At 46.1% G+C, this 13,886-nt stretch overlaps 1 protein-coding gene across 1 annotated transcript; it reads right to left on the minus strand.

Moving 5' to 3' along the window:
* Positions 1-8,173: 8,173 nt before the first annotated feature.
* Positions 8,174-13,855, minus strand: FFAR3 (free fatty acid receptor 3). The gene is made up of 2 exons (XM_059666837.1): positions 13,726-13,855; positions 8,174-9,714 (listed from the first exon to the last, which is right to left on the minus strand). The coding sequence occupies exons 1-2, from the start codon at positions 13,802-13,804 to the stop codon at positions 8,741-8,743; spliced, it is 1,053 nt and encodes a 350-aa protein (XP_059522820.1). The 5' UTR covers positions 13,805-13,855; the 3' UTR covers positions 8,174-8,740.
* Positions 13,856-13,886: the final 31 nt, after the last annotated feature.

Below are 13,886 nucleotides of genomic sequence, written 5' to 3' on the forward strand. Positions count from 1 at the left end.
AGCCATCCCTCTTCTGGATATTTGACCTAAAGAAATGAAAACATATGTCCAGACAAAAACCTGTGCATGAATGTTTAAAGCAGCTCTATTCATAATTGCCCTAAACTGAAACAACCCAAATGTCTTTCAGTGGCTGTATAAATAAGCAAATTGTGGTTCAGTCATACAATGGGACAAACGACTCAGCAATAAAAGGGAACAAATTATGATACAATAACAAGGATGAATCTCAAAGTCATTATGATTCCATTTGTGTGACATTTTTGAAAAGATAAAACTGTCCTGATAGTGGATCTGTGGTTGTCAGCAGCTAGAGGTGAGGGACAGTTGTGACTATAACGGCTCTTTATCTTGATTGTGGTGGTGGTTACAGGAAATGGTGTTGAAATTCACAGAACTGTATATATTAAAAAGTGTACAATTGAAAAAGTTCCTTTTTATTGTGTGATAATTTATTTATTTATTTATTTATTATTTATTGTTGGCAATATTACAGATGTCTCCCATTTTCACCCCCTTCCATAAAAAGGCATGATTTTTTTTAAATTTTAATCTAGATGGCTTAGTTAGTTGGAGCATCACCCCGTACACCAAAAGGTTGTGGGTTCAATTCTGGGACAAGGTGCTTATGGGAGGCAACAGACAGATATTTCTCTCAAATAAATGTCTCTCTCTCTCTTCTCTCTCTCTCTCTCTCTCTCTCTCTCAAAACAACCTCGGGTGAGGATTAAAAAAAAATGATGCCAGGGTTTCTGTCCTGGGCAGCTAGGTAAATGGTGTTACCATTTACAGAGCTGGACTAGGCTGGGAAGTATGGTCAGATTTGTGGGAGAAAATTAAGAGTTTGGTTTGAATTTGTGAACATGAGATGTCCCTGTACACAGTTACTATTACGGATTAGAACCAGAGTGAAAGGGGACAGCCTTCCAGAACGATGCCTCCGGAACATGGGGTTGGGAGGAAGAGCCCAGGTGGAGAGAGGGGATCCTAGAAGCTCCTCTCCTCTGCCTGGCTGCGTCCCTCAGAGCCCTGCCCTGTGGCGCTCAGAGAAGGGCTGTTGGGGTGGGCAGGGACTTTGAAATAAGAGCAGGGACCGGGAGGAATGATTTTCTAAAGTCATCAAAGGTATCTGTGAACTGCGCTTATGACAAAAAGACACTAACTTTTGCGTCCTTCCCCACCCATCCCAAACATCTGAACCTCTTCAGCTTCCACTGCTGTGGAGGCCACATGAGACGACCTACACCCTCAATACTTAAACCACACACAATACAGAAACAGTTGGAATTGGTTGTCAGAATATAAGATGTTAAAGCACAATAACAGCTGGATGTTCAACTGGAAATACCGGAAGGTATGGCAGCATTGAGCCCACGGGTCTGCCAGGAGTTAAATTTATGTGAGCCACGCACTCTCCAGTTGGCCATAGTCCTACTGCTTCCTGCAGATCTCCAGCACCAGGATAAGAGCTAGTTGCCATGTATCACCCGTTTTTACCATGGTTTCTGCCCGTTTGTGTAACGTGGAGTATCCCACGGCAGTCCCAACTTCTGCAGAGTGGCACAGCAAAAGCAGATACCTGCTTGGCTTGTTGAAACTTGGGAAGATTAATTGATTATTTTATGTACACCAAGGGGATGGGCACTGAGGTGAGGTGACACAGCTCTTTTTAATCACCTTTTTAAAAACTGAGGTTTAATTTATATATAATAAATGCACCTACTTAAGCATAGTTTGATAAGTTTTGACAAATGTGTACCCCTTACCTCAGTCAAGTTGTAGAACACTTTGATTACCCTAAAATGTCCCTCTGGCATCTTCCCAGACAACCCCTCCCCTTGGCAACCACTGATCTTCTTTTTATCAGTAAAGAGGCTCTGGTACCAATCCCAGTCTGGGGTGGGGTGGTTTCTATCACACCACCCAGCAACGATCTGGACACTAGCTAGATGTCCTACAATTTAATTCAATTCTGATAGAGATGATGCCATATCTATCTACCTAGAGATGGCATCAGGTACCACAGGTTAAGGGTTCAGTCCTACAAAACTGCCCCCCCCCCTCACCCTTAAACTCGAGTCCCAAGCTAAGTTGTTATCTGTGCTTCGGACTGGACTGGCTACAAATCAGAGGTTCCGATGATCCCCTTTTCAAGTTCAATTAATTTGCTAGAGTGGTTCACAGAATTTAGGAAACATTTTACTTATGAGATCACTGGTTTATTATAAAAGAACTAGTGACCCGGTGGATGGATTTGTGCACATTGAAAGGAAATTAGTTAGAAGGTGTCCTGCAGGACTGGGAGAGATGGGCTGGACACACCCTGGAGCTCACTTCCCATGGTCCCTCCCCAGTTGGCCGGCTGGCCACACCTGGGGTAGCGCTGTGGTTCAAAGGGTGTCTGTGGAGTGAGCAGGGTCCCTCCGGCAGGTGGGGTCCCTCGGCCTGGCCTGCGGGAATCGGGCCGAAACCAGCAGTCTGACATCCCACAAGGGGTCCTGGAGTGCAAGAGGGCACTCTGCAAAGTTGCTGTCATACAGGGTGTGGAACACAAACGCAAGTGTGCAGTAAACCAGATTCAGGGCCGACAGTGCCCCTGCAACAACATAACCCACGGCCGAAGGTGGAATCACATGGCCCCACGAGGAATTGGCTCCCTCCTCTCTGGTTTCGAGGTGCATAACCCGAGAACTGCCACTGCCAAGTCACTGCAGCTCGGCAGCTTCTGCTTTGAGCATATGCCCCCTGGTGGTCAGTGTGTGTCATAGCAACCAGTCAGATGGTCAGACACTTAGCATATTAGCCATATAGATATAGATAGATAGAGATATAGGTATAGGTATAGATATAGATATAGATATAGATATAGATATAGATATAGATATAGATATAGATATAGATATAGATATAGCTATAGGTATAGGTATAGGTATAGGTATAGATATAGATATAGATATAGATATAGATATAGATATAGATATAGATATAGATATAGATATAGATATAGATATAGATATAACTGAAGAACAGCTAGGTGGAAGGATGCATAAGGCAAAGTATGGGGAAAGGGCACGGAGCTGCCATGCCCTGGCCAGGTGCCCCACTCTCCCCAGATCTCCAAGTGTTCACTAACCCAAAAGCTCTCTGGGGTTTTGTGGAGGTTTCATTACATAGGCACAATTGATTAAATCATTGGCCACAGGTGATTGATCTCAATTTCCAACCCCAGCCCAGAGGTCTGAGAGTGCCACGGAAAGTTCCAAACCTCTAATCACATGATTGGCTCCACTGGCAACCAACCCCCATCCTTAGGCGGGTCCAAAAGTCACCTCATTAGCATAACAAAAGACACCTTTGTTGTTCTCACTTAGGAAATTCCAAGGCTTTTAGAAGCTCGGTGCCAGAACCAGAGACAAAGACCAAATATATATTTCTTATTATGAATCACAATATCACAGTTAGTAGCTATAACTCTGTCAGCAGTTTGTTATTTTATATTGCCGAGTCATATTCCACTGCATGGCTATATCTCAAGTATCCATTCTCTCTTTTTAAAAAAAAAAAAAATATTTTTATTGATTTAATGGAGGAAGGAAGAGAGAGAGAGAGAGAGAGAGAGAGAGAGAGAGAGAGAGAGATAGAGAGACCAATGATGAGAGAGAACCATTGATCAGCTGTTTTCTGAATGCCCCCACTGGGGGTGGAGCCCACAACCCGGGTATGTGCCCTGACTAGGAATTGAACCAGTGACCTTTTGATTCATAGGTGGTCGCTCAACCACTGAGCCATGCCAGCCGGGCTATCTATTCTCTTTTGATGGATACTTGGGCCATTTCCAGTTTTGATCTATTATGATTATAGCTGCTATTGAGACAGGGCAGTGAGCCAGGACAAGTGGAATAGGGAAACAGAGACAGATGCTGAACAAACTGCAGAGTGATTTACAGCAGGTACGGAAGGTCACCTCCCTACAGGTAACATCTAGGCCTCAGTTGTATTTCAGCTCCGGGCCCAGAAAAGCAGCAAAACCAGGGAGTGACACCAGGACCAGCTGCAATGACTAACAAACCCCTGCCCTAACACGGATGAACCAGTGAAGACCAGGCCCCTGAAGAAGCACACCTGGAAAACTGATGAGTATTGTGTTGAAACCCTTCCCTGAGGTCTCCTCTAAGATACCTGCCTGCAAGAGAGAAATAAAAGCTTCAAGACAAAGGACCCAGCACATCCTCTCCTTCTGGGGAACAGCCCCACCATTCCCTTTTCCTCTTACCTTCCCCCACTTTTTACCCACAGGTATGCATCTCCTAAACTAGTGATGGCGAACCTATAACACGCGTGTCGGAGGTGACACGCGAACTCATTTTTTTGGTTGATTTTTCTTTGTTAAATGGCATTTAAATATATAAAATAAATATCAAAAATATAAATCTTTGTTTTACTATGGTTGCAAATATCAAAAAATTTCTATATGTGACACGGCACCAGAGTTAAGTTAGGGTTTTTGAAAATGCTGACACGCTGAGCTCAAAAGGTTCGCCTTCACTGTCCTAAACCGTAAAGGGACTCAAGAAGCTTGCAACTAGGGAAGCAATGGAGAGTGGCCCCTCATCCCTGGCTAACCCCTTAATCCAGTGGTTCTCAACCTGTGGGTCGTGACCCCTTTGGCGGTCCAACAACCCTTTCACAGGGGTCACCTAAGACCATCCTGCATATCAGATATTTACATTACGATTCATAACAGTAGCAACATTACAGTTATGAAGTAGCAACGAAAATAATTTTATAGTTGGGTCACAACATGAGGAACTGTATTTAAAGGGCCAGAAGGTTGAGAACCACTGCCACCTGACCTCCAAGGCTCCTTTTCTCTGACTTCCCAGAGAGCTAGGGTAGCCCAGCCTAGACTCTCCTGTTGCTTCTATATTAAACCCTTTCTCGTTGTACTGTTCCCAGCTTTAAAAACATTTCCTCATAGTCATCTGGACTCTACTGTGAAATGTTTCCTGCACAAAGTGAAGAACCCACACACTACCGGCTGGCCTGAGGCAGACCCACTAGGGGCCAGGTCCTCTTTCCAGTAACCCTATGAATCTTTGCTTATAGTCTGTGTACAGGGATGCTCTCATCCTCCTGAGTAATACCTAGAAGGACATCACTGGGTCTTAAGGTCAAAAGTGATGCTTGCATGGCCCTCTTGTGTTTCTCATCTCAGAGAACCTGGTCTGATTTCTCACCACCTGGCTGGGTATGCGGTCAGCTTGCAGCAGTAGGAGCCCTGCTGGTACCCCAACTAGTGCCCAAGCTTGCTGGTCTGTTTGTTTAGTTCATTCTGCAGGTAACTTTCCTACTTACATCTTTTCCAATTGACGTTTTTACTCACAGTAAGTAATTTAATTACTTTCCAAAGGATAAACAAACAGGAAGTTATTTACCATATTCTATGGTATCAGAAAGATGAGTGTCATAAGCACAGGCAACTAAAGAAAACAGTTATAAAGGGAGGCAGAAATGGAGGGAATCAATAAGCAGCAAGCTTATTGCATGTGTTAACTGTAAGTAGTAAATTAGCATCCAGGAACGCATGTCCTTACCTTCATGTGGGCATTGTGTACGTTATAGTGACTCCAAGACAAGATGACTGGGTAGATCGCCTGCTTCTAAGAACACTGAGCAGGATCGAGGACCCTTCCATAGGACAACATCTCATGATCCGCCCATTCAACCCTCTCTTGTTTTCATGCCAATTAAGGTCCCATGATAAGCATAAACACTTTTAGATGGTACTTGGCCTTAAAAGGGTCCCGTCCAGTAGGTTTGTTTTTTGTTTTGTAATGTTGTTGCCATGCGGCCATACCAGTCCACTGTCAAAAGCCTGCTTCTCAGTGAGAGGAGTCATGACATCTTGCTGCTAGAGCTACTGACTGGAACCATAAGAAATCTCCCAAGTGCAGGCATAAGAGATAAAGTGAACACTAAGATTTCATAGCTCCTACAAAGAAAGCAGTTGAGTTTTAAGATTCCAGAATCATAAAATAATTTAAAGTAAGAAAAGAGGTCATCAGGTAGGTCGTAGTAGAATATAGGATGCTTTAAAATAGACTTATCCATTATAGTTAGGATGCATTTGGTTGCAACTTAGAGAATAGGCAACAGCAAGTCAAACATGGCGATGTTTATTAACAATGAGTTTGGAAGCGGTAGTCCCAGCTCAATAAGGTCATCGGGGCCCAGGGCCACCCTTAGCTTCTTAGCTTTCTTCTTCAACTTTGTGGCCTTGTGGCCCCAAAATGACTGGTACAGCTCCAAGTATCACATACATAAAAGCTTCCAAACCAGGAAGGAACAGGGCAGCTGAAAATTACCTAACAAACTGCAGCTGGGCCAGACAGACCCAGAACTGCCAAGAGAAGGCCCAAGGCCCCACAGCAGCTTGCATTGCTTCACAGCTGGGCCTCATCTGGGCACCTCCAAACCCCAAATGAGGTAGGGGAATCTGCAGATCTCTTCATAGCTCCTGCTGGGTAGCCTCAAGTAGAGGCTAAATTAGCACCTCCTTAGATCCAAGAGCCACTGTACCCAGTGGTCAGAGTGGGACCATCCAGATTGCAGGTCCTTGGATCCATAAAGGACACACTCAGGGGGCAGACTCAGTAAGCACCAAAGCCCCACTGAAGTTAAGTCTTGCCCCATAAGGGCGTCTTCAGCACAGAAGTTCTCCCACCATAGACACAGCTGATTCTCACAGCCAATTGGCCTGGAGGTCAATTCCTCCCAGTGATACCTACAACAATCAAGGCTTAACGACAACAAGGCTGTGCACAAAGCCCACAAAGGGGTTCACCAAGAGTGTCCACCTCAGGTAATTGGGGAGGCTGAGCTACTGGGCCCTATAGGACACCTAGCACACAAAGCCACTCTACCAACACAGAGAAGCATAAAAAAAAATGTGGAGACAAAGAAACAGGTCACAAATGACAGAAATGGAGGAAAGCACACTGCTGGATATATAGTTCAAAACCACGGTTATAAGGTTTTTCAACAATTTACTAGAAACCACCGATAAATTTAGGGAGACCCTGGAGGATATGAAAAAAGACCAACTAGAAATTAAGCATACACTGACTGAAATAAAGAATAATATACAGAGATCCAACAGCAGACAAGAGGATCCCAAGCATCAAGTCAAAGATTTGAAATACGAAGAAGCAAAAAATACCCAACCAGAAAAGAAAAAAGAATCCAAAAATATGAAGATAGTGTAAGGAGCCTCTGGGACAACTTCAAGCGCAAACAACATACGAATTATAAGGGTGCCAGAAGAAGAGAGAGAGCAAGATGTTGAAAACCTATTTGAAGAAATAATGACAGAAAACTTCCCCTACCTGGTGAAAGAAATAGACTTACAAGTCCAGCAAGCGCAGAGAACCCCAAACAAAAGGAATCCAAAGAGGACCACACCAAGACACATCATAATTAAAATGCCAAGGGCAAAAAACAAAGAGAGAATCTTAAGAGCAGCACAGAAAAACAGTCAGTTACCTACAAGGGAGTACCCATACGACTGTCAGCTGATTTCTCAACAGAAACTGTGTAGGCCAGAAGGGAGTGGCAAGAAATATTTAAAGTGATGAATAGCAAGAACCTACAACCAAGATTACTTTATCTAGCAAAGCTATTATTCAGAATTGAAGGTCAGCTAAAGAGCTTTACAGATAAGAAAAAGCTAAAGGAGTTCATCACCACCAAACCAGTATTATATGAAATGCTGAAAGGTATTCTTTAAGAAGAGGAAGAAGAAAAAGGTAAAGATAAAAATTATGAACAGCAAATACACATCTATCAACAAGTGAATCTAAAAATCAAGTGAATAAAAAACCTGATGAACAGAGTAAACTGGTGAATATAATAGAACCAGGGGCATAGAAAGGGAGTGGACTGACAATTCTTGGGGGGAAAGGGGTGTGGGGGTGCAGGAAGAGACTGAACAAAAATCGTACACCTATGGATGAGAACAGTGGGAGGGGTAAGGGCAGAGGGTGGGGTGGGAACTGGGTGGAGGAGAGCTATGGGGGGAAAAAAGAGGAACAACTATAATAATTTGAACAATAAAGATTTAATTTAAAAAAGAGAAAGAAAACAGAATAAGGAAAGACCATTGTCTTTTGCTTGCTATCAAATTTATTCAGGTAATTTTTGTTCTGTCATTTTTTCATAAATGTCCCTGAAAATCTGAATTTATTGAACAATGGAAACTTTCTGGAAAAGTCCATGTGAGAGCAGGATGCTCCTTTGTGCCTGGATCCTGTGTCCTCCGCTCCTGACTTGCCAGGTCAGTGGCTCTGAAGGGTAGATTCTTCTCTCTTGTCTCAAGTCACTGGGTAGCTCCCTTGGCCCTGGACACTGCTCTCAACTCCTCTTTCACACTTAGAAAAGCACCGGAGCTGGCTGCTGTCACCGGGAGCTCATTTTTCTCCAGAGCTCTCTCACCTTGACTACATCCTAGGCCTAATCCACAGCGTGTGGGGAGATGGGAAGGGAGGGCAGTGTGGTGAAATCAAGAATTGGGCTTTGGTGAGCACATCCTTAGGAAGGCTGGGTGCCTGCTCTGCTTGACTGCAACAGTCCCCAGCCTGCCACTCCCAGGTCCCGCCTGACTTGAGCTAGGAACTGCCTTGTGAATGAGATGTCTTTCAGATCAGGCCACTTGACACCCGCTCCACAGCCCTCTTAGCGTCCACTACTTGTTCTCTACATTGGACAGCTCCCGAGGTTGCCCCTCTTCATTCTTCTTCAGTTTCAAGCAGCTCTCCTGCCTCCAGAAGCCCCAGACCCCAGGCAGCCTTTGCAGCAGCCTCTGAAAGTCAGCCTGGAACCCAGATGATGAGAAGTAGTAAACCAAGGGATCAACACAAGAATTCAAGGTGCTGAGGAGTAGCACGTAATTTCTCCATACTGGGCTTTTATCCTGGAGGTAGCCCACAACATGAGAAATATTGTAGGGCCCAAAGCAGATGAGGAAGTTAAGCATCGTGGCTGCCACTAGCCCTGCCACCCTCTTCCGCCGGTGGCTGGCTCCCCTCCTGAGTATGCACACCAGGCGGCTGTAGCAGTAGCTGGTGATGAGCAGGGGAATTCCAAAAAGGACCACAGCCATCTCCAGCCGGACAGGCAGGAGAATGGCCAGCTGCTCCTTCTGGAAGTCCAGGTAGCAGGTGCTGGGGGAAGAGTTTCCTGAGAATTCGGTGATAAAGACCACGCTGCAGTGCCCAGTGGCCAGGAGCCAGCAGGCCCCACTGACCAGGCCAGCCTGTCGGAGCCTTGGCCGGGCCTTGTACCACAGCGGGTAGGCCACGCTCAGGTAGCGCTCGATGCTCACAGCCGTCAGGAAGAGGGACGTGAGATAGATGGTGGTGAAGAAGAGGAATTTGGTTAAGGGGCAGAAAATGAAGGGCAGCCGCCAGTGCATGCCGCTGGCCGCCTCCACCATGCGGAAGGGCAGGAAGAGCAGCAGGAGCAGGTCCGAGAGGGTCAGGTTCAGCAAGAGCACGTCCACGGCCACTGGGCGGCGCTGCAGCTTGCGGGCGAAGATCACCAGAGCCACCAGGTTGAGCGGGAGCCCCACCAAGAAGGTGAAGAGGTACACGGAGAAGTACAGCCAGTGATTGCCGGGGAAGAAGGATGGATCCAGGCTTGTGTCCATGGTGATGGCCACTAGAGAGAAAGAGGTTGTGAGACAGAGAGGGAGAGAGACGGCAGCGTCTCAACAATCCACAGAGAACATCGTCACCACCTCACTTTCTCATGCCCCCTGACGCCTTCCCCACTGGGGTCAGCCTGTCTCCTATTGCTTCCCCCAGTAAAGTAAGCGCCAAGCAGCTCCTCCACATAGTTACTCAGGGCCCAGCACTCACCTGCTTATTTAAGAATCCAAGTGCTCTGCCACTCGGCACCTTGCTGGTTCCTCCAGAGCAAGTGCAGTTAGCTATTAATCTGACGGAACTGATAAAGATCTGGCAGTGCCTGTGATGTCACTCACTGCTGAGCCATAGCACAAAAGATGCCTTTAGCTCTGTATGCAAAATGAAGAGCAAATTCCACAAGTGGAGGCCTGGCTCCTAGGGCGGCCTCCAGTGGAATGCCCCCACCAGGCCTGAGCCGACGTCATCTCTCCTTCCCCCATCCTCCACTTGCATTTTATCTGCTCTCTACATGGCACTCGTCTAGTTTGCCTTGTAAGGACAGGAAGCAGGATGCAGTGATGGTAAGTATGGCCTGGGTCCAATGTCGGCTCCGTCACTTATTTACTCTGAAATGGAGCAAGTGATGTAAACTCTCTGAATCTCTGCTTTTTCATCTAAAACAGAGATCATTACAGTACCAATCTCAGATGTTATTGTGTAGATTACAGCATTAGTACATATCAAATGCTTAGAAGCGAGCCTGACATGTTAGGGTGAGCACTTAACAGGTGTTAGTTGCCATCACCCCAGTCCCTGGTATGGGCTTGTCCCTGGGGTGATGGTAATGATAACATTAATAATAATGATGATGGTGGTGGTGATGATAGCAGCTACCTTTTAGGGGGCATATAATCTATAGCAGATACTCTGCTTCTCAAGGTACCACCATTATGTCTTGTGCCTCACTGTGCAGAAGTGACTTGCTCCAGGTAATCACCACCAGAATTCAAACCCAAGTTCTGTCCAGCTTCAGAGATTATTTATTTATTCATTCAAATATTTATGGAACACAATGAGATACCATTTTATTCACATGCTACTGGAATGGCTATAAGTAAAAACAGATAATGTCAAGTGTTGGTGAGGATGTGAAGAAATGAGAATCCTCACATGTTGCTGGGGAGAATACAAAATAGTGGAGTCACTTTTAAGCAGTGTGAGTGTCTTTAAAAGGTAAACATAAACTTACCATGTGACCCAATTCCCTTATAGGTAGGTATCTACTTAAAAGAAAGAAAAACATATGTCCACACAGTCTTGCTCATAAGTGTTCAAATAGCATTAGTCTCCCAGCCAGTGTTACTCAGTGGTTGAGCGTTGACTCATGAACCAGGAGGTCACGGTTCGATTCCTGGTCAGGGCACATGCCTGGGTTGTGGGTTCAATCCCCAGTAGGGGGCATGCAGGAAGCAGCTGGTCAATTATTGTCTCTCATCATTGATCTCTCTCTCTCTCTCTCTCTCCACCTCGCTCTCTCTGAAATCTTTAAAAACATATTTTAAAAATAACAAAAAAATAGCATTAGTCATAATAGCCAAGAAATGGAAACATCCCTCTGTGACCTATCAGCTAATGAATGGATAAACCAGGTGGCATATCCATACAATAGAACACTACCTGCAATAAGAAGGAATGGAATACCCATGTGTACTATAATGCGGATGAACCTCAAAAACATTATGCTAAGTGAAACAAGCCAGACATTAAAGACTGAGCATTATATGTTTTCATTTATATAAAATGTCCAGAATAGGCACATTTATAGAGACAACAGGTAGATGACTGGTTATAGGGGTGGAAGTGGGAGCTACTGTAAATGAGCATGAGGGATCTGACTGGGGTGATGAAAATGTTCTAAATTGGATTTAGTGATAGTTGCACACCTCAGTAAATTTACTAAAACTCATTGAATTGTACATACCAAATGGGTGAATTTTGTGACATGTAAATATTATCTCAATAAGTGGTGGACGAAACAAAGTTTTTGCTGTTGTGGTGCTTACAGTTGGTAATGAGAGGGTTGGGAGGGTTGAGTGGTGGGAGGATAATACAGAGGCAGAGAACCACTGGAGGAAACACTGCAGGCAGAAGGAATGGCAGGTGCACAGGCTTGACCCACTGGGGGAACTGGTAGAAGGTTTAGGGTTCAAGGGCCAGGGGTCAGGAGATGATGCCAGGGGAGGATCATGCAAGGCCCATGGGCCCCAGGGAGCAACTGAAATCTCCCCTATGAGGATGAGGCACAAGTAACAGGAAGAAGTGGCCCAGCAGCAGGTGCTCCAGAGAATAGGAGAGAGAATAGTCTCTGGCATTATGGGAGGGGCAGGGGGCCACCAGAGCTGTTATGGGAACCTCTCTGGAATCACCACAGTGTAGGGAACTAACATGTTTCTGCCTCCGACAGAGCCTCCAGCAAGTTACTTCTCTGGCCTGTTTCCATGTTTATAAAACAGATAATAAAACTTGCTTTGGAGGGCTATTGTGAGTATTCACTGATGCAACAAACATTTACTAAGAGCCTACTGTGTGCTAGGCTCTCTTCTAGGTGCTGGGGATATATCAGAAAATAAAACAAAATTCTTTGCCTTTGTAGACATTTAAGCATGAAAAGAAATAACTTGTATAAATCGGTTCACGCATGCTGGGCACATAGCTACCACTTTTGGTGCTCCTATATGTTCATGGCACTGTCATCATCAGAGAAACAAATCTGCTTTTTACCCCTGGCCTGGTCAGAGCAGATGCCCAAGTGTCTGCCTTCTTTATGGCCTCTCTCTTCTGCCTGCTTTCTTGTGGGTTCAGGGTGCCACCATTCACCTTTGTAAAATGGACCCCAAGGACAGGCATTAACCCAATAACTAAGTTTTCCAAATGTCCCCTGACCTTGGGGGCCCTGCCTTGAAAGATCACATCCCACATCTACCCCTTCCTTGCTGTAGGGCCTTGGGAAAATTTTTTCTCCCTGCAAAATAAAAATGATAATGGCTTCAGTTACTCTCTGGGGTCCTTCAGCCAGGCCTGCCCCCTTTCACAGTCCAGGAGCCCTCAGGGGTGGGAGGCAACCCGGCGATGAGGGGAAGACGATACCCACATCATACCTCTGCTGCTGCCACTGCCGGCAGCGCAAGCCTCGGCTGGCCCTGGTTACCTGAGCCTCGGGCGGCCCTGGGCGGCTGGGGGGCTGAGAGGACTGGAAGACTCCAGAGGCAGGCACACGGCAAGGTGGGCCCAGCCTTGCTGCGCCTGCTGCCCCAGCGGTGCTGTGGGGACTGGGCGCCACCATCTTGTGGCTGTGGGCACTGCCATATTTGAGTGCAGGGCAGTCAATTAGCATATTCTCTCCTTATTGGCTGTGGGCACCACCATCTTTGCGATGGTATGTGGGTCAATTAGCATATTCCCTCTTTATTAGATAGGATGCTGCTTCCCCCGGATAGAGGCCCCCCTGTGCCAGGCACACGGCTTGGTGAGCAAAGCACAGGCTAGAATTGAGTTAATGAACAACCTGCCCAGCTGCACGGGTAAATCAGAGGACTGTGTGAGGATGAAATGAGACAACACTAGTCAAGCACTTGGCATGGTGACTGGCTCGTATTAGAGGCTCTGTATTTGTTTGCGACTATTTCTGGTGTTGCTAATATTTTCCCTCCCCCTGCTGAAGCATCCCTTCTCCCCAACTTCCTGTTCACAGTTCTAATGCTGCCCTCTTGTGAGTTTCCAGTGGTATTACAGTGTCATTATTTTGCCTCCTGTCTCAGCCAGAAATTAAGTTGTTCTTTCCTAGGAAATGACTTTGGAGTAGCATCTCCCAATATGTATCATCAGATGGCAGTTCCTCTAGATTAGAAGCAAACTTCCCTCCTACTTTCCCACTAGTAAAAGGCCTCTGTCCGTAACACTGACAGACAGGCAGGCAGGTAAGAACCAAGCAGAGGAGAGACAGACACCGAGAGTCTGCTGCTGTGTGCAGAGGTCAATTTACCTTTCTCCTGCGACCAGCTCCTGGCCTCCATTCTTCTCTCCAGGTGGGAGGATATCTTGACAGACTCAGTTCTTCCCATAAGTGGCTCCAGGGGTGCCCCAGGGCAAGGCCACCCTGCAGTTCCTTCGGAGCAGCCCCCACCAGAGGCCTAGAGAAGCAGC

This window comes from Myotis daubentonii, chromosome 15 (assembly GCF_963259705.1).
Source record: "Myotis daubentonii chromosome 15, mMyoDau2.1, whole genome shotgun sequence".
NCBI lineage: Eukaryota > Metazoa > Chordata > Mammalia > Chiroptera > Vespertilionidae > Myotis > Myotis daubentonii.

Excerpts from the sequence above, each read along its gene's own strand:
- FFAR3 (XM_059666837.1), bottom strand. The coding sequence starts at position 13,804 with ATGGGAAGAACTGAGTCTGTCAAGATATCCTCCCACCTGGAGAGAAGA. Across the intron at positions 9,715-13,725 it reads GAGCTGGTCGCAGGAGAAAG|TGGCCATCACCATGGACACA; the intron begins GTAAATTGACCT and ends CTTTCTCTCTAG.